This window comes from Procambarus clarkii, chromosome 46 (assembly GCF_040958095.1).
Source record: "Procambarus clarkii isolate CNS0578487 chromosome 46, FALCON_Pclarkii_2.0, whole genome shotgun sequence".
Taxonomy (NCBI): Eukaryota; Metazoa; Arthropoda; class Malacostraca; order Decapoda; family Cambaridae; genus Procambarus; species Procambarus clarkii.
In genome coordinates this window covers 3,155,264-3,176,832 of record NC_091195.1, presented here as the reverse complement: position 1 = coordinate 3,176,832, position 21,569 = coordinate 3,155,264, and the positions used below count along the sequence as shown (strand labels likewise).

Genomic DNA, 21,569 nt, shown 5'->3' with positions numbered 1-21,569 from the left:
CAGAAAACTCGTGCCCTCATTCCATGTGGTATTCCACCACCCAATTATCATATAGATGGGCGAGCACTTGAGAACTGCGAGTCTTACAGATACCTTGGTGTCCCCATTAACGACCCTAAATACCTTTCTTCTCTCAAGAGGAGACTCTGGGAGAGATTAAAGCCCTTGCGGGTCCTTGTTGGTGTCAATCATGGACTCAACGTGAGACTTGCTAAAATGTTTTATGTATCATTTATACGCTCTGTGATTGACTACAATGCTCTACATCTCACACTGTATACTGACAAAGAGCTGAAATCTCTTGAAACCTTGCAAAATGAAGTTATGCGTCTCATCCTTGGGGCTCCAAAGTCCACGAGAATAGTTAATATGAGAGCAGAGATAAAATTACCTACCATAAGTGAGAGAATTTTGTCTATTAGCACAGTTTTCGGCGTGAAGGCATTAAGTAGATCTAGACAACACATGAAGTTTCAAGCTAAACTTTCTAATATGCTGCACTCACCTGAGGTCTATAGAAGTAGAACGAAATCTGATTATGTATATTGGTTCTACAAGGTAGCCAACTCCATCAAAATATTAAATATGTACCCAACTCAACTAATGATTAATCAGCCAACTACTCCATGGGATAACTGGGATCTATCAGTTGATTTTGTAAATGCGCCCAAGAAAGATAGTGTGCACACCACATTATTAAAACAGTTAACACTGAAAAGCATCACTGAAAGTACTCAGAGTATGGGTAACGATGTTTATCAGTGCTATACCGACGGCTCTGTAGAAGAAGGTGGACGATGTACCGGATGTGCATGTAACATATTTGAACAATCTTCTCTCGTACATACAGCAATAAAGCGCGTCAATGACTGGGCAAGTACAACTCAAACCGAACTTGCAGGCATATACCTTGCCACTGAATTTTTAAAAGACAAAGGCAGTGGACTTATATACTGTGACTCGCAGAGTGCACTCCTGGCACTGAATGCACATAATAGTGACACCCAGAAAATAGTCAGTGATATTCGAATGAATGTTTTAGCTGCTAAAGAAAACAGATTTGAGATTAAATTCCTATGGATACCATCACATGTTGGCATCTCAAGGCATGACACTGTTGATATGCTTGCTAAGACAGCCTGCAGAAAACCAGTGGTAGAAATTGATATGGGTGTTTCATTAGCAGTGACAAAGAGAATACTTAAACAAATATCTAATGAAAATCTCACCGACCTAACAAATTCACAAAGACCTGAAAGTTGTAGCATTAAATATTATGATAGATATCGTGAGGAGACATTCACATATGGGACTAATAGAACAAGAACCCGGCAATGTGATGTTATAGTGGCCAGAATACGCCTGGGATATAGACGTATCTGGCAGCTTTCTCAAAACCCAAATGTCGAGTACACAATGTGTCAACTTTGTGAAAGAGAAAACATGCACTCTCTTGAACATTATATTGTAGAATGTCCCATATTGACTGACTTTCGCCCTCCTGGGCTAAGGTATGCTGAACTCTGTAGTTACTATATGAGTACCGGAACACTTGATGATATATTGGACTTGTATCCAAGATTGACCATGTAATATATCACTTATTCAATGTTATATTCAATATATCATTTATTCAATGTTATATGATGTAACTATATAACCTGAGCTTGTAAAAGCACCTTCATCACCTTCAGTGATTAAGTGCTTAATTGCACACTAGTTTCTTTATCAGCTATCTCACCCTGTCAGAGTAAATGAGACAGATGTATGTGAATGCATGTGTGTGTATATGTATGTATATGTATGGGTATAAAGTATATATGGAAGCTGATCAGAATTACATTTCACCTTTGTGAATGTACATTAATGACACTATGTAAAAGACACATCAAACACTTTATGTAGGGCATACGTAAATCTGTGTATCTATGTATTTACGTATGTAGGTTAGCTTAGCATTTTAAAAGCACCGAATCACCTTCTGTGGTTGAGTGTTCAATAAACCCCTGAACTCTATGTTTAACATTTCTCTAACCCTGTCTATGGAGGACAGAAGAAAATGTATATATGCTGGTTAGCATTGTAAATGTGTGGCCACGTCTGTGGTAGAAAAAAAAACTGCTTACCCTCACCCTTCACCACCCCATACACCAACATCCCATCATTGCTTACCCTCTCCCTCCTCCACCCCATACACCAACATCCCATCACTGCTTACCCTCTCCCTCCACCACCCCATACACCAACATCCCATCACTGTTTACCCTCACCCTCCACCACCCCATACACCAACATCCCATCACTGCTTACCCTCACCCTCCACCACCCCATACACCAACATCCCATCACTGCTTACCCTCACCCTCCACCACCCCATACACCAACATCCCATCACTGCTTACCCTCTCCCTCCACCCCCCATACACCAACATCCCATCACTGCTTACCCTCTCCCTCAACGACCCCATACACCAACATCTTCACCGATTGCTTTGAAATTATCACACAACGTTCTTTTCGCATCCGAGCGGGTTTATATATACATACTATATAGATGTCACGTCTGTGACGGGACAAAAACATACTTTTTTAAAAAAAAACTGCGTTTTTCATGTGTTTTTCATGTGATGGAAATAATCGAAACCTCTTTACCGATTCCTTTGATATTTTGACACAACGTTGCATTCGAATAGGCGCGCGTTTTTGTATACCTACTATATTCATGCTTCACCTATGACAGGAAAAAAACATTTTTTTTTTTTTTAACAGCGCATCTGTTGCATATAAGAGCAACACACGCTGTAATCTCCAAAAGTTCTTCCCAGATTGCTTTGAAATTTTGACACAACGTTCCATTCGAATACATGAGTGTTTTTATATACCTACTATATAGATACCTCACTTGTGACAGGTAGAAGCATTTTTTTTTTTGGGTTAAGAGCGCCACCTGTTGCTCATAATAGCAACAGAGGCTATACTAAATATGTCACGATTCCATTTCAATGTTTCCGACTGCATTGATAAATAGAATTTTCATAGATTTCGATTTATTTTCATTTTGATTTACTTATTTTCTGTGACATTGCGTTGGAATTCAGCTGTGTTGTTTCTATACCATTCATTCTGTAAGTACAAGTATAAATGCCACACCTGTCACAGGTAAAACCATTCTTTTTTTAAGAAACAGCGCCATCTGTTGCACGTAAGAGCAACACCCGCTATACTATATATGTTACTATTACATTTCAATGTTTCCAATTGCATTGACAAATTGAAATTTCATAAAATTCCATTTATTTTAATTTTGATTTAATTATTTTGTGTGACATTGCGTTGGAATTGAGCTGTATCGGGCGAGAGAGTGGGGAATGGTGGGGAGGATGAGGGGACAGGGGAATGAAGAATGGTGTGGACAAGAGGAAAGGGGAGTGAGGGATGGTGGGGAGGATGAGGGAGGAGGGAATGGAAAGGAGGATGAGGGGACGAGGGAGTGGGAGATGGTGGAGTGGGGAATGGTAAGGAGGATGTGGGGACACTGGAGTGGGGGATGGTGGGGAGGACAAAGGGACAGGGAAAAGGGGGAAGGGTGGGGAGGACGAGGGAATGGGGGAATGGGGAATGGTTGGGAGGATGAAGGGACGGGGAATGATTGGGAGGACGAGAGGACGGGGGAGAGAGGATGGTGGGGAGGACTGGGAGACAGGGGAAGGTTGCTGTGCTCAGCAATGCACATGTGTTGCAGAGCCACAGTAACGCGTGGCCGGGTACAGCTAGTTATAATAATAATAATAATAATAATAATAATAATAATAATAATAATAATAATAATAATAATAATAATAATAATAATAATAGTTTATTTAAGGAAAAGTCCATACATACAAAATGAGTTACAAGCAGAATGTTTGATATCTAGATAGAGCTACTATATAATATGCCTAAAGTGGTAAGAACTCTATACATGTAAGATGTAAAGCCATAATAAGCACAGTGTTTCTGAGAACTCTTCCATGTTCCATTGCCAAGGAAACATCCGTGTATTTGTTGAAAATGTTCCAATGTATCTTGAACACCAGAAGCTCTCTGTCATCCATGTTCCACCTTCACTCATAGGGGCTCCCCCAGTATTTGTACCATGGAACACTCCTCACTTTTCCCATATCATTCAGCAGGTACATCTTCCATAGTTCCCCTGCCTACGCGGAGGGTTCTCTGCACACCACAGAAAACGTTTTGACAACAGGCAATTCTCACCCAGGACTATACTACTCGAGATCACCAGTTCTATCTACACCTGCTGCTCCTGTCCACCCACCCTTTACCACCTCATCATGCACTGACATCGACAGAAACACGCCTCACATGCCATTCAACCTAGATACATTTCCATCACAATCACCCCTACACCTCAGCCAACCCTTTTCCTTAAAAGATCCCAGAGGTCACAATCATCATCAACCTCTTTACCCCATTCTTAGTGGTCCTTCATCTCATCCCTCTCATGAGCACCTGCATCCCTCACATGAGCACCAGCATCACTCTCATGAGCACCTGCATCCCTCTCATGAGCACCTGCATCCCTCACATGAGCACCTACATCACTCTCATGAGCACCTGCATCCCTCACATGAGTCCCTGCATCACTCTCATGAGCACCTGCATCACTCTCATGAGCACCTGCATCCCTCTCATGAGCACCTGCATCCCTCTCATGAGCACCTGCATTCCTCTCATGAGCACCTGCATCACTCCCATGAGCACCTGCATCCCTCTCATGAGCACCTGCATCTCTCTCAAGAGCACCTGCATCCCTCTCATGAGCACCAGCATCCTCTCATGAGCACTTGCATCACTCTCATGAGCACCTGCATCCCTCTCATGAGCACCTGCATCACTCTCATGAGCACCTGCATCCCTCTCATGAGCACCTGCATCACTCTCATGAGCACCAGCATCCTCTCATGAGCACTTGCATCACTCTCATGAGCACCTGCATCCCTCTCATAAGCACCTGCATGAGCACCTGCAAGGAGCCTGTACGTGTATTTTGTAATGTTTGTTTAAGATTTACAAATTGCTATACCAAAACCTTCTGTTCCTCCTGCAACTCTTCCTATGCCTTGTGGCCGTCAGTCTGTACCTTAATTATTGCGTCACTATTCACACTGAGTATTTCCTCAACAATCTCTTCAATAGATTCTTCTTTATTCACAGAACTTGCCGCCTAATTATTTTCATCAGCTGTTTCATATTCTTTCTTATCAATCGCTTCAGCATTATTATGGAAGTTACTTCTAAGTATCGGGAGTTTATCGTTGTCAGTGTTGCAGTAAAAGTGAAGGAGGCACTTTCCCTCGGTGTCCTCGTTGGTGTATGTCTCACACAAGGTGACCGTTGGTGTATGTCTCACACAAGGTGACCGTTGGTGTATGTCTCACTCAAGGTGACCGTTGGTGTATGTCTCACACAAGGTGACCGTTGGTGTATGTCTCACTCAAGGTGACCGTTGGTGTATATCTCACACAGGGGGACCGTTGGTGTATGTCTCACACAAGGCGACGGTTGGTGTATGTCTCACACAAGGAGATTGGTGTATGTCTCACACAAGGTGACCGTTGGTGTATGTCTCACACAAGGTGACCGTTGGTGTATGTCTCACACAAGGTGACCGTTGGTGTATGCCTCACACTCGGTGACCGTTGGTGTATGTATCACACAAGGTGACCGTTGGTGTATGTCTCACACAAGGTGACCGTTGGTGTATGTCTCACACAAGGTGACCGTTGGTGTTTGTCTCACACAAGGTGACCGTTGGTGTATGCCTCACACAAGGTGACCGTTGGTGTATGTCTCACACAAGGTGACTTACACGAGCCAAATGTCAACTCCCAAATCCACATCTGTCACATATGTTCTCTGGCCCTCCATACAACCAGCCCTTGTGCATTTCCGGCCACCCTGTGTCCTTGAAGTACCGTCTTCCTTATAGCAGCCATAACTGGCGGATGATTCTTAGACGGTACCGACATTCTGGCGTCCCAGATGTCTCCACTAGCTTGCTTGCACGCACACACACACATTCATGCACACTTCCCTTGCCCCATACTCTGAAAGAGATTTTCGAATTTATTCATGTGTAATAAACTAGGTTTGTTGTAGGAATTATTCAGTATGGTTTCTCATAGACTAAGGGGACTTGGAAAGTTTGGAGTCAGGCGGTAGTTTGACCTGACCCAAGCACAGGGTCATCTCTACTGAGATTAGCGGTTTAGGTCACAAAATGGCTGGCGCCTTTGTCTTAAGCAACGTATAATGAATTATTTTACAGAATTCAGTAATTTAGAGAAATTCAAGTCTTCATTAAAATTCTATTCAATAGTATTCCTGGTTAAAGTATCAAGAGTATCCTCAATTGTCTGAATAATGAGTAAGTCAACATCAGTGACGTCACTAGCCGGGACTAGCCTCGTTCGCGGAGCGATTTGTGCGACCGAGGGTCACAGGTCACCAAAGCCTTCCACATGTAGTAATTCTCAAAGGTCAAATAGCCATTTTGTAATTGGAAATAGCCTTTCTCTAAGATGCCTGTGCAATTACCTTCAGTTTAAAAGAGTTCAACCATCTGGGTTGTTCAGTGTAACAGAGATTAGTTGTTCAACTTAAACCCTGCTTAGTAATCTTGGTAAACCTGGCGTAGGAATACCCCTCGGGCTTCTGTGTTGAGCATAGCGATGAGGATCAGTGTGGACAGGTCAACGACTCGGGAAGGTGATCCACTCTCACCCTCTCCCTAAAGAGATCAGCCTAACATCTAGCTGGTTGCAGTTAAAGGTACAGTCTGCTATAGTTTTGTATAGGAAATTAATTCATCTCATGCCTAAGTCACGGAGTGTTAACTATAGGGAGTGCTTTGATTTAGATTTTATTTTAGATTTTGAATAAAATATTTAGTTAGTAATTTGCATTTTTATTATTTCCATTTCATGTTTTCGTATTTCTCATTGTCCTTGGCACGTGGTCTCCATGAGTCTGAGTTTAGTTGGGCCGCCAGCCCAACAAAGATTAAGAGTTCAGTTATCCCTTTGTTTGCTATAATTTCTCACACTTAACGTAGATTCTTCCCTCCTCGTCCAAATAACTGGGGGTCAAGCTCCAAGGTATTGATGGCATAATAGGTCCAAACCCCGGTTATTGTGTTTTGTGTTAATGGTCTGGTGGTGGCGGCGTAAAGGAGATCCTAGTGTTTGCTAGGAGTCAGGTACCACGTCGTGAGGCTGTAGAATCTTGGCCGGTCAAACGGCTCATGACCACGTGGCGTGGGATTCAGCTTAGAGTAGTAGCTCTGGGGGTCCCTTGGATTGAAGAGAAATAATTTAGAATACAGGTAGAGGTAAGGGGTAAAGGACAGAGTAGAGCCGAACCCCTTCCCCGTGTTACACACGTCTACACATTGGGTCACAACAATGACCGTCTTAAAAATAAATCATGCCATACAAACTGCTCCAGGTTTTGGAAATTTCAACCAGCTATTCAGACAAGGACTTCCAATACATGTAGTATACATAAACTTTGCTAAAGCTTTTGATAAGGTACCACATGAAAGACTGACATGGAAAGTACAAGCATATGGAATATATTGTAGAATACTAGAATGGATCAAACAATGATTAAAACAAAGAAAGCAAAGTGTCGTCCTAAATGGAAATATCTCTGACTGGAGAAATGTGGTGAGTGGAGTACCGCAAGGTTACATTTTGGGGCTAACCCTTTTTTTCAAATACATCAATGACATAGAATAGAATATCACAAACCATATCATCAAAATTGAAGATGACGCTAAGATTTATGGTAAAGTAGGGAGTGAACATAATATTGAGGCCTTACAAAGCGATCTACATGAACTCCACAAGTGTCGGACGATTTGCAGATGCTCTTTAACTACGAAAAATACAAAGACCTTGCATGTGGGGCATAACATTGCACATCACAACTATCAAATAAAAAATATTACCTTGCAGGAGGTTGATGAAGAAGGACCTTGGAGTCAGGATCCACAAATCAAATCAAAAGTTGCTCAACAAGTGGAAGCTGCAGTAAAAGAAGCCAACCATATCCGAGGAATAGTCAGACGTAACTTTGATTTAATTGAAAATAGAGTAACTATTTTTTTTTTCAACAGTATAAATCTCTTGTCCTTGTATTATTGTATCGAAGCATAGGGACCTCAGCTTCAGAAAGGTACATCTGCTTAATTAAGGAAAAGTTCAACATCGGCCAAGAAAAATCATTCCTGAACTAAGTGGGCTCTTTTCTTTCTTTTCTTTGATGTCCAAAGGATTTGGAAAGGTTGGGGAAGGTAGAGGGTATGGGGAGGTGAAGTTCTGGAAGAGGATGCGGGTGTTGAGAGAGGAGGTTAGAAAGTTCGGTAGCCTGTCCACCATGGGTTGACATGTGTGTGTCGTTTGTTTGGGTTTGTGGTGTGTTGGGTTGCCAGTACTTTGGCTGGGTGGCTAGTGTTTGTGTCCTAGCTGGTGTCTGGAAGCCCTAGGTGGAGTTGGCTGCAAGAGTTTAATCTTAGCAACATCACGGTAGTTACTCTTCTGATAGCACAAAAAAGGTTTTTTTTTTTTTTTTTTTAATTTTTTATTTATTTTTTTTTTTTTAATTCTTTATTAGGTATAGATCGGGTCCGGGATGGGCCACTCATCTGGGTCGTCTGGTAGGCCACTTAATATTTTAGGTCTTGGGAAGGCCTGATCATGGACGTGTCTCACTTTTTGTTAGAAAGTTATTCTTCTGGTCCTGTGTGGTGGTTCATGGATCTCGTAGTCACTGGTGGTGTTAACTGCTTCGTAGGGATCTTCGGGGTCTGGGACGTACATGTGCTTCATGCGGTACAGCTGCCTTCTGGCCAGGTAGCTGAGTCTGATGTTCATTGGCATTATGTTGAGTGTCTCATGGAGTTGGTCTGTTCTTACCGTATTCATCAGTGACAGGCCCACTGCAAAGCGAAGTGCTTTATTTTGTACCCGTTGGATCTTCAGCAAGTTGGTTTGGTTGGTAAGGTTCAGGTGGACGTAAGGGTACTCCAGGCTAGGCCTTATTATCATTCAGTACAGGTGGAGCTTGATGTGGGATGGGGCTTGCCTAAAGCGGAAGAGCCTCAACAGGGAACCCCTAGCCATCGCTGTCTTCTGGGAGACGTACTGGGAGGAGTTGAGTAGACTGTTAAAGTTGTATCCGAACACTGTGTTGGAGTTTGAGATGGCTATGGGTTCACCCCTGATCCTTATTCCTTCCCTCGTTTTCAATTGAGAAAGCCATACATCCAACAGTGCTTATTTGGATATTTTCTGGGTTAGTGGTGATCCTCCATTTTCTTTCCCAGTTAGCAGTCCTGGCTAGTTCTACATTCGCCTTACGGGTTACAGTTGCATGTTTGGCTGCTTGGCTTCTTGGGTTAGATGTTATTACGTGTCTTTCGTCGTCCGCAAATTGGACGATAATGGTGTCCCTGTACTCCGGTTGGGGCAGGTCATTTACAAAAATGTTGAAGAGGACCGGGCTCAGGCACGACCCTTGGGGGACTCCAGCTGTTGGGGTGAAGACTGCTGCAGCTTTCGCCTTGAAGCTGGGAGTAACTTATCTGTTCTTTAGGAAGTTTCTGATGGGCCTGAGGAGGGTCCAGTTTTGGACTGGTAATTTTGCTAATTTATACACCAAACCATCGTGCCATAGGCTGTCGAAGGCCTTGTGGACGTCCCTCGTCGCAATTAGGGCTACCTGTTTTTGCTGGCGAATTGAGCTCACAGCATCTTAGATGATGTTTATTGCGTGCAAGGTTGACCCTTGTGCTCGAAAGCCAAACTGTTTTTTTGTGAGGAGGTTGTTTGTACTCCATGTAGTAGTTGAGATGGTTGGACATGATTTTTTCAAAGCACTTGCGTATTGTGTCTAAGAGGGAGATTGGACGGTAGTTGCCAGGCTGGTGGGGGTCTTTCTTGGGTTTGGGAATGAATATCATCTTGGCCGATTTGAAAGCTAAGGGAATGTGACCAGAAGCCAGCATGGCATTGAATTGGTTGAGTAGGGATTGCAGAAAATTGCCTGGTAGGAATTTGATCTGCTTTGCTTTGATCCCCGATGGTCCTGGGGCCTTATCTTGGATGTTTTTAATGACTCCTCTCATGTCTACCATAGTTATTGGGTCTTGTTAGTGGGTGGTCGTCTTGGAGGGTTGTCAGGTCTATCAAGGGGGTGCTGAGAAGGAAGGCGGCGTTTTCTGTTGTCCATTGGTTGACACGGATGAAGTGAATGTTGTTGAAGGCTCTGCTGTTTGAAGCCGTGAATGTCTTTTTTTCATTCTGCACCGATGAGGTCAGCCTGTTCTTGTGGGTCTTCTATTTTTTTCTCTTGTTCCTCGTCATCATCATCAAGGAATGTGTGTACGAGGCGGGTGAGGCTGGGGTTAGCCGATCCCAAGAGCTGTCTGATCTTACACCAGAAGGCTCCCGGCTCCTTTTTGTACTGGTTGGCCTGTCTCACAAGGGTTCCCCATATGTGGCTCTAATGAGTTAGCATTAGGTCTAAGGTTCCCCTTCTGAGTGTTTGTAGGGACAACACTGGTGGCTGGACAGTTTGGTAGTGGCTTTGACTGGCTCGCTGGTACTCATTCAATTTACCTCTGATTTCTTGAGTCGGTTTATATTGATGGTGGGCCCTTGTGGTGGATCTTTCACAGGTGGCCTCAGTTGCAAGCTGGATGTGGTTGTGGATGGCGTTTACTGCTTGGTCTATTGTTTGGGTGGGTAGGTTGTCATACTCAATTATGGGGTCGTCAGTGAGGAAGGTGTCATAGTCCCAGGCTCGCATGGTTTCCAGTCTGGGCCTGGGAGGTGTCACAAACTGGAAGGGGGTCGCTTAGAGGATGGTGACCACAGGGATGTGATCAGACACCACGTTCTTGCCTGGCGTCACTCTGCAGTGGAACAAGTCACAGTCTCTGTTGGTCAGTAATATGTCAGGGATGCCACTCACATTGCCAGCAAAGAATGTCTTGAAGTGGGGGCCTTCGGTGGAGAGGTCTCTGTTTTGCATTAAACTGAAGAGCTGTCTGCCCTTTAGGTCTGCTCTGGTAGGAGCGTTGAATAGGGCCTGGTGGTGGTGGGCATTCAGGTCTCCTGCAATTATAGTTGGGAGTGTCCTGTCGAGCAGCCTGTTGAGTGGGATAGAGGGGAGGTAAGTGAGTCCTAGGGGTAGGTATGCGGTGCAGACGATTAGGGGGCCGTGTGAGGTGGTGAATTCTATTGCAAGGAAGTGGTCATCTTCTATGAGGATGGGGCGGTAGGAAAGCCTTCTCTTTATTAGGATTGCCACCCCGCTGTGCATCCCCCTGTTGACCTGCATAGTAGAAAATCCCCAAAGAGAGATGTGCTGGTCCTGTCTAACCGCTGCTTTATTGAGTAAGATAATATCTGGGTTAAGTCTGGCTACCTCCAGGGTGAGGAAGTATCTGTTGTTGAGGTAGAGTCTGATATTCACTTGAAGAATGGTGATCCCCGTTGTTGGTTGTGAGTCGTATGTGTTTGTTCGGCTCGAGTGTCAGTGTTGTTAACTTCGGTTTGGCTTCTGATGTGTGTGTAGGTGGAGGATAGGTCTTTTGGACCAGGGATCATGTTCCTGGTTCCGGCAGGGGGGGGGGGGGATGGATGAGGTTTTCCACACGTTGCTGTACAATTGAGGGGTCTTTGTTGACGCTACTGTTCTCAATGTCCACGTTTGTAGTGCTAGAGTTACTCACAGATGGAGTATTGGGGGGGGGGGGTTGCTTGCCCTTACCCTGTCCTCAGAGGATGAGCTTCGGCTGGTAGAGTTGGCCCTGAGCCTCATAGAACAGTGGTGTGTGGAACTGCGGTGTGTGAAACTGTGGTGTGTGAGGCGCTGATTGCGTATAGGGTTTCTTTTGGCAAGGGTGCTTGTGAAGGCTTTGAGTACAATCCTGTCTGGGACTACTATAGGAAGGGTGGACCTGGTGTTTGCTAGTTTGTCGGGGTGGAGGGGTCGGGTTGATTCTTGGAGTTTGGTGTCTCTTGAGCGTTGGATGAGGCCTGGGGGTGGAGAGTACTTGGGTTGGGGTTGTTGGGTTGTGCTTGGGCCTGGCTGGTGGCTGTTGTGTTGTTAGGAGATAGGTAGGCCAACGAGTCCTTGGACATGTGGACAGGGGACAGGCCATTGTGCCTCTTGTTGGTTGGGGTTACCCCAGGCGTTTACTGGTGGAGGAGGGGCAGGAATGGTGATTGCTGCTTGTTGACGGGCTGTTGTCACCGTTTCTTGTGCTTGCTTGATTGCATCCTGTTTATGGGGACACAAATGAGAGATTGCAATGTGTGCATCATTGCATAGTGCACATTTGGGTGTTTGGCTTGTGCATTCCCTGTAGTTGTGTTCCCCTGCACACCTGCTGCACTTGGGGATTTCATTGTTGCATGCACTGGAATAGTGGTCATACTGGAAGTATTTGAAGCATTGTTTGAGCTTGTGAAACCTCTGTAGGGTGATTTGGTCAGTGCCAGACTTGATGCCAAATGCAGAAAAGCCAAGGTTGCAGACTTGTGCTGCTTGCTCCGGTGAAGCCAGAGTTAGCTTCAGTATTTGGTTGTTGTGGGATTGAGTTGTGAACCAGTGGGCATGAATTATTTTAATATCCCTGTTTTTTCTCCAGATTTCTGCAGATATCTCATAAACTGAGTGATCCATGATGATGTCATGGATCCTATGTACAAAGATAGTGCGTTTGGCTTGAAATTCGGCCGGGGGATAGAGTGTGATCCCCCTACTCCAATAGTTTGTTCAGACTGTCGGTCGAAAGGAGTTCTGGAAGGTCTGCATTGTGTACCAACAAGATGGCTCCAGTTGTTATTTTGAACACATTTTTTGTAGGTAATCTGGGTGATCTCATGAATTACTTCAAGTAGTTGGGCCGGAGAACGAATCTGGGCAGATTCGTCAGTGAACCTGACTTTGGTCGCCATGGCCTTGTGGGGGCCAGGAAGCCGAGTCTAATCTATACTAAGGTGGATGTTTGTGTTGTGTCTAGGTAGACTAAGTGGCTGATGGGTGTTAGTTCGGCCGAGGCCGCTAACTTCTGGTTGTTGGGCAACTAGAGCTACTTGAACAGTTGGTAATTGAACCTATCGATAGCCTAAGCCTGCTACAAGGTTGTTAGTTGCCCGATCAAACCATCGCGAGAATTTCAAGATCCCAGTTTTGGCTACCGCTCGGGAATGATCGTTTGGAATGGCGAAAAACAAGAAGTAGAAAGAGTTTAGACAGACAGCCTTATTCACATCTTAATTCTATGATTAGTAGGTTGGGCACTGGGTATTGTGGAGTGTGTGTGTAGAGTGTTGTTGTACAGGCAGGGAGAGAATGAGGAGGAGGTGGAGGGGGGAAGGATGAGGATGGGTTTATTTGGACATCATTTTGCTGTAAGGTCAGGTTAAGTCTCGTGCCCTGTATACAGCGCTGCTGTATAGTGCAGAATACTTATCTCTGAAAGTATTACATGTAATACAGGCCCAGAGGAATCTTCAACGACGTTCCTTACTCTCATAATTTTATAATTTCATCACGAAATTCATAAACCGTTTTGTCTTTTAAGGCAATCAGAAATCCTTTGATTGTAAAACATTTGTTTTGTCTTAAATCCTGTTAATAATATGATGGTTAGAGCGCTAGTTCTTGGTCTGGTCTGGGACAGGCAGCCATCTCTGGGACACCCAGCAACTTGCCACAGGGTATCACAGCCATCTCTGGGGCACCCAACATCTTGCCACAGAGTATCCCAGCCATCTCTGGGACACCCAGCATCTTGCCACAGAGTATCCCAGCCATCTCTGGGGCACCCAGCATCTTGCCACAGGGTATCCCAGCCATCTCTGGGGCACCCAGCATCTTGCCACAGGGTATCCCAGCCATCTCTGGGACACCCAGCATCTTGCCACACGGTATCCCAGCCATCTCTGGGACACCCAGCATCTTGCCACAGAGTATCCCAATAATAGATGTAATTTGGAATGCTTTAACGTGACAATTCCAACCAGGCATAACTTCTTCTATTAGTTTTTTAGAAGGATTCCCTCTCCCCTTCCTTAACCAGCACTGACATAACAGATGAAAAAAAGAGTAATTGAAACTGTTTTGATAGATATTACACTGAAGATTTGTGTTGACAGTTGCAATAATTGATATATGAATATTATCAAGTTTTCTGTTAAACAGACACTAAGCTTTTTTAGGTCAGCAATAGTGGCTTTCTCCCAGTTTAAATGTTTTAAGGTTGGTTACTGTTCTCACTGTCAGCAGCAACAGTTTGATAGTGAGGTATAATGAAGGTGAAGAATTTGAGAAAATTATCAAAATGAGACTTTCCTCTCCAGTCATTTAAAGGAAAGTCAACGTAATATTAAACTGAGCATAAACAGTTTTGACCAGCACATGCAAAAGTTTTGTTAAATTTGAAAAGCCTAAGTCTTCTTGTATCGTGTTAAGTTTTTCTTAATTTATTAAGAAAATTAATTTATTTTTTATCTACGTGGTTTATATACTTTAAACAAGACAGGTCTCAGGCCAGAGTCCTAAGGACCATTGGCAACGTTTACCACTCGGATTTGTCTTACTCTGTTTCTGTTGAAAAAGTCATATCATATACCACTAGCAAGTTAATACCTGCAAACAACAGGCCTCAGAAAATGAGGGCAAATAAAAGTGTTTATATTGTTTAAAGTTATATGTTACTGTATTTCAAATAATGCATGTATTTACTTTAATAGTTGTAGTACTTTACTATATAAAATATAGTACAGTACTACTTACTGTATCAAAGCAGGCGTACATATGGTAGTTTCTTTACTAAAGAAATTGTTCATTTAAGTGTGCAGAAGGACACTTACTGTATTAAACTACTTGAACAGTAAGCTGCTTACTGTACAAAAGATCTTGTACAGTACGTTACTTACTGTAATAAAGTAAGTGCCCAAAAGGCTTCCTACTGTATTAGAGCAAGTTTACAATAGGATACTGATACTATGAAAGTACATATACGGTAAGCTGCTTAATGCATAATTGTAAGTTACAGTCGGCAACTTACTGTATTTAGTTGTACATTAAGCAACTTACAATAACACAGGTGTATATATGCTCCTGCTTGATCTTGAGGATAATAAGGTTAAGACAGACTAAAGTCAGACAAAATTCCCAAATGTCTAAAATCCCTAAAATGTTACAATAACTAAGATCTCGTAACAAATAAAGACCCAAAACTAATAATAGTGATCCAATAAACAATAGTAAAGAAAGTCATATTGATAATAAAGTGTAGAAAATGCTGATATATCAATTACATACCAAAACTTATTCATAAAATCAGGAGACAAATGCTTATCTATACCTTCCACTAGAGGCTGGAAGGCTGCTTATCTATACCTTCCACTAGAGGCTGGAAGGCTGCTTATCTATACCTTCCACTACAGACTGGAAGGCTGCTTATCTATACCTTCCACTACAGACTGGAAGGCTGCTTATCTATACCTTCCACTACAGACTGGAAGGCTGCTTATCTATACCTTCCACTACAGACTGGAAGGCTGCTTATCTATACCTTCCACTACAGACTGGAAGGCTGCTTATCTATACCTTCCGCTACAGACTGGAAGGCTGCTTATCTATACCTTCCACTACAGACTAGAAGGCTGCTTATCTATACCTTCCACTACAGACTGGAAGGCTGCTTATCTATACCTTCCACTACAGACTGGAAGGCTGCTTATCTATACCCTCCACTACAGACTGGAAGGCTGCTTATCTATACCATCCACTACAGACTGGAAGGCTGCTTATCTATACCTTCCACTACAGACTGGAAGGCTGCTTATCTATACCTTCCACTACAGACTGGAAGGCTGCTTATCTATACCTTCCACTACAGACTGGAAGGCTGCTTATCTATACCTTCCGCTACAGACTGGAAGGCTGCTTATCTATACCTTCCACTACAGACTGGAAGGCTGCTTATCTATACCTTCCACTACAGACTGGAAGGCTGCTTATCTATACCTTCCACTACAGACTGGAAGGCTGCTTATCTATACCTTCCGCTACAGACTGGAAGGCTGCTTATCTATACCTTCCACTACAGACTGGAAGGCTGCTTATCTATACCTTCCACTACACATAAGGGGTATAACTACCCGATCTCTCACAGTGTTCAAGAGAGAACTTGATAAGCTCTGATCAACCAGGCTGTGATTCAGACGAGAGTCTGCTAGCAGCCGCGTCCAACAACCTGGTTAACCTGTCCAGCAACGAGGAGGCCTGGTCGAGGACCCGGCCGCGGGGACGGTAAGGCCCTAAACGGCCTCAAGGTAACCTCAAGGAAGGTACCACCAGCACAATAAAATACATTCATACCTCCAACATGCCAAAACTCATACAAACAACGTATACCAAAACTCATTCGCACTATCATCAAAACAAAAACTCATTCATTCCACCAGCATACCAAAACTCATTCATTCCACCAACATACCAAAACTCATTCATTCCACCAGCATACCAAAACTCATTCATTCCACCAGCATACAAAAACTCATTCATTCCACCAGCATACACAAACTCATCATTTCACCAGCATACTAAAATGCAAACACTGGAACATCAAGGCCGTTGGGTACTGTCAACTGGGTGCCAAGTCACATGGGAATAACTGGAAATGACATTGCAGACGATGCTGCAAAACTTGCAACTAAGAGAAGAAATGTAGACATTTACATACCACAGAGTCTATCACAGATTAAGAAAGTAATTAGCAATAGAGCAATGCAGAAGATATATAGTGACCAGTACACAGCAGTTGCAACATCAAGATCTGCGGGTTGGCACAAGAATTACACCAAATACGAACCACATATTTTGATGAAAGGAGTACATCTGGAGTACATCATGTACATCTTACTGTACATCTACACATGTACATCTGTAGATTACTGTGCATCTACACATGTACATCTGTAGATTACTGTACATCTACACATGTACATCTGTAGATTACTGTACATCTACACATGTACATCTGTAGATTACTGTACATCTACACATGTACATCTACACATGTACATCTGTAGATTACTGTACATCTACACATGTACATCTACACATGTACATCTGTAGATTACTGTACATCTACACATGTACATCTGTAGATTACTGTACTTCTACATATGTACATCTGTAGATTACTGTACATCTACACATGTACATCTGTAGATTACTGTACATCTACACATGTACATCTGTAGATTACTGTACATCTACACATGTACATCTGTAGATTACTGTACAACTACACATGTACATCTGTAGATTACTGTACATCTACACATGTACATCTAATACTTGATGAGATGTAATCATCTCATTGAGAGATGTACAACATAATCATTGAATTGTAATGTACATCTACATTGGTCTCGTGAGGCAGGTCTCAACAACCAGCTCCTCGTAGATGTGTCCTTGTACATTATTGGTCTCGTGAGGCTGGTCTCAACAACCAGCTCCTCGTAGATGTGTCCTTGTACATTATTGGTCTCGTGAGGCAGGTCTCAACAACCAGCTCCTCGTAGATGTGTCCTTGTACATTATTGGTCTCGTGAGGCTGGTCTCAACAACCAGCTCCTCGTAGATGTGTCCTTGTACATTATTGGTCTCGTGAGGCTGGTCTCAACAACCAGCTCCTCGTAGATGTGTCCTTGTACATTATTGGTCTCGTAGGCTGGTCTCAACAACAAGCTCCTCGTAGATGTTTCCTTGTACATTATTGGTCTCGTGAGGCTGGTCTCAACAACCAGCTCCTCGTAGATGTGTCCTTGTACATTATTGGTCTCGTGAGGCTGGTCTCAACAACCAGCTCCTCGTAGATGTTTCCTTGTACATTATTGGTCTCGTGAGGCTGGTCTCAACAATCTATCATATTTTAACATTATTAAAATTGTTAAGCGACGCACTGAGCTCTTGGAGGTACTTCTTGTTCTCCTCACTGTCCCGGATCCTAATCGTAAGGTAATCACCAGTGACGCCCCTCCGGTGAAGTCCTCGCAGGAGTCTCTCCCCACCCACACCTGTAGATGAGAGGGAACATTGCAGCTCACACCTGGCAACTCTCCACACCCACACCTGTAGATGAGAGGGAACATTGCAGCTCACACCTGTCTACCCTCACCACCCACACCTGTAGATAGAAGTGAAAACTGAAGCCCACACCTGGCTACACCTCACACCCATCTCTTAACGAGGAGGAGAATTGTAGAGTTGCAGAGGAGGATGGTAGTGGTGCAGAGGAGGAGGGTAGTGGTGCAAAGGAGGAGAGTAGTGGTGCAGAGGAGGAGGAGGGTAGTGGTGCAGAGGAGGAGAGTAGTGGTGCAGAGGAGGAGGAGGGTAGTGGTGCAGAGGAGGAGGAGGGTAGTGGTGCAGAGGAGGAGGAGGGTAGTGGTGCAGAGGAGGAGGGTAGTGGTGCAGAGGAGGAGGAGGGTAGTGGTGCAGAGGAGGAGGAGGGTAGTGGTGCAGATTAGGAGGGTAGTGGTGCAGAGGAGGAGGAGGGTAGTGGTGCAGAGGAGGAGGGTAGTGGTGCAGAAGAATAGGGTAGTGGTGCAGAGGAGGAGGAGGGTTGTGGTGCAGAGGAGGATGAGGGTAGTGGTGCAGAGGAGGAGGAGGGTAGTGGTGCAGAAGAGGAGGGTAGTGGTGCAGAGGAGGAGGGTAGTGGTGCAGAGGAGGAGGAGGGTAGTGGTGCAAAGGAGGAGGGTAGTGGTGCAGAGGAGAAGGAGGGTAGAGGTGCAGAGGAGGAGGAGGGTAGTGGTGCAGAAGAGGAGGGTAGTGGTGCAGAGGAGGAGGGAAGTGGTGCATAGGAGGAGGAGGGTAGTGGAGCAGAGGAGGAGGAGGGGTAGTGGTGCAGAAGAGGAGGAGGGTAGTGGTGCAGAGGAAGATGAAGGTAGTTGTGCAGAGGAAGAGGAGGGTAGTGGTGCAGAGAAGGAAGAGGGTAGTGGTGCAGAGCAGGAGGGTAGTGGTGCAGAGGAGGAGGAGGAGGGTAGTGATGCAGAGGTGGAAGGTATTAGTGCAGAGGTGGAGGAGGGTAGTGGTGCGGAGGAGGAGGAGGGTAGTGGTGCATAGGAGGATGAGAGTAGTGGTGCAGATGAGGAGGGTAGTGGTGCAGAGGAGGAGGAGAAGGAGGAGGAGGAGGAGGGTAGTGGTGCAGAGGAGGAGGAGGGTAATGGGGCAGAGGAGGAGGAGGGTAGTGGTGCAGAAGAGGAGGAGGGTAGTGGTGCAGAGGAAGAGGAAGGTAGTTGTGCAGAGGAAGAGGAGGGAAGTGTTGCAGAGGAGGAGGAGGGTTGTGGTGCAGAGGAGGAGGAGGGAAGTGGTGCAGAGGAGGAAGAGGGTAGTGGTGCAGAGGAGGAGGAGGGTAGTGGAGCAGAGGAGGAGGAGGGTAGTGGTGCAGAGGAGGAGGGTAGTGGTGCAGAGGAGGAGGGTAGTGGTGCAGAGGAGGAGGAGGAGGAGGGTAGTGGAGCAGAGGAGGAGGAGGGTAGTGGTGCAGAGGAAGAGGAGGGCAGTGGTGTAGAAGAAGAGGATGGTAGTGGTACAGAGGAGGAGGAGGGTAGTGGTGCAGAGGAGGAGGAGGGGAGTGGTGCAGAGGAGGAGGAGGGTAGTGGTGCAGAGGAGGAGGAGGGTAGTGGTGCGGAGGAGGAGGAGGGTAGTGGTGTCGGAAAATCCGACACCATTTAATATATCATACAGATAATAGCTGTATTGTATAAACAAGTTACCCATAGAAAACATAACTTGTAGTGGAATTACTGTCTAAAGAAAACGGGATATCATCACCACATACTATTATAATTCACCAGCTATTCTGCTGGGAATTGTTCTTAAATACATTAGTCTTTGGACTTTACCATCATAAAACATCTTATATAAATTAACTTAATTATCAATATTAAAGTAGAGTAAATGTGACCCTTCTATCACTTTCTGACATGTGGACAATGTAAGCCAGGCGTCAGAGTGAGGAAGGGGCAGCCATTGTTGTGTCACCTCCGAGACGTGAGGAGCAAATACGGCTCCTATCATATCTGGACAATGTCGGCCAGTAACGTCAATAGTATGGAGTGTTAAACAGCCATTGTTTTACGAGACCAGAGGCTCACACGGGAGCAAATTCGGCTCCTGTTAAATTTACTTGGACGTAGTGTTATGGAACCCAAAGGTGTACCATTTTCAACACGCTGTCAACAAATTCAAGTTAAGTGTTCTTTCCGAAACCCATGTATCTTCATTTATGGCCATTAATGTCATTATATAGGGTGATCCGGTTAGAGCACGTGGAAGTCTCAAACTAAAGGTAATTAAGCCAGGTCTTCATGTTCCATGTACAGTTTTCTCTGAAATACTTGTCATATATAGGATTCTGGCTTCACAGCTAGCGCACTTTTGACAGGTCAAGACGAGGAAGCAAGATTTGTGCACCAGTTACTGGGTGATATGGAAGCTACCTCAAAGAGGATAATTTGGTGTCTACACCCTAGTTATACCTGGTGGACTAACCTGCTGTACTATAAGATAAGGAACCTCTTCAATGTATGTAGTTACTGTAGTTTGATTGGCTGCATATATATATACTAATAAACCCCCCCTAATGTGTAGAGGATCGATTTGTGAGATTGAGATTATTGCAGAAATACAGTCCACTTATCATTATACAAATTGCTATCGAAGTATATAAATTAAATAAATATAAATCTCACAGGTCGGTTCCCACAAGTGGTGCGGAGGAGGAGTAGGGTAGTGGTGCGGAGGAGGAGGAGGGTAGTGGTGCGGAGGAGGAGGAGGGTAGTGATGCAGAGGAGGAGGAGGGTAGTGGTGCAGAGGAGGAAGGTAGTGGTGCAGAGGAGGAGGAGGGTAGTGGTGTAGAGGAGGAGGAGGGTAGTGGTGCTGAGGAGGAGGAGGGTAGTGATGCGGAGGAGGAGGGTAGTGGTGCAGAGGAGGAGGAAGGTAGTGGTGCAGAGGAGGAGGAGTGTAGTGGTGCAGAGGAGGAGGAGGGTAGTGGTGCAGAGGAGGAGGTTAGTGGTGCAGAGGAAGAGGAGGGAAGTGGTGCAGAGGAGCAGGGTAGTGGTGCAGAGGAGGAGGAGGGTAGTGGTGAAGAGGAGGAGGAGGGTAGTGGTGCAGAAGAGGAGGGTTGTAGTGCAGAGGAGGAGGTTAGTGGTGCAGAGGAAGAGGAGGGTAGTGGTGCAGAGGAGGAGGAGGGTAGTGGTGCAGAGGAGGAGGGGAGTGGTGCAGAGGAGGAGGAGGGTAGTGGTGAAGAGGAGGAGGAGGGTAGTGGTGCAGAGGAGGAGGGTAGTGGTGCAGAGGAGGAGGAGGGTAGTGGTGCATAGGAGGAGGGTAGTGGTGCAGAGGAGGAGGGAAGTGGTGCAGAGGAGGAGGAGGGTAGTGGTGCAGAGGAGGTGGAGGAGGGTAGTGGTGAAGAGGAG

At 44.9% G+C, this 21,569-nt stretch overlaps 1 protein-coding gene across 2 annotated transcripts in view; it reads right to left on the bottom strand.

Annotated features, from left to right (window-relative positions):
* Positions 1–21,569, bottom strand: part of LOC138350617 (uncharacterized) — a 188,980-nt gene that overhangs the window by 114,907 nt on the left and 52,504 nt on the right. The window contains exon 3 of one of the 2 annotated variants that reach the window (XR_011222159.1): positions 15,145–18,173. Coding sequence is in view for 1 of the 2 variants with exons in the window: in XM_069301650.1 (XP_069157751.1) it covers positions 18,022–18,173 (152 nt within the window). In the remaining variant the exon portion in view is untranslated. Of the gene's footprint in view, positions 1–14,769; positions 18,174–21,569 lie in introns of those variants that run through there. The other variant, XM_069301650.1, reaches the window with a different exon arrangement.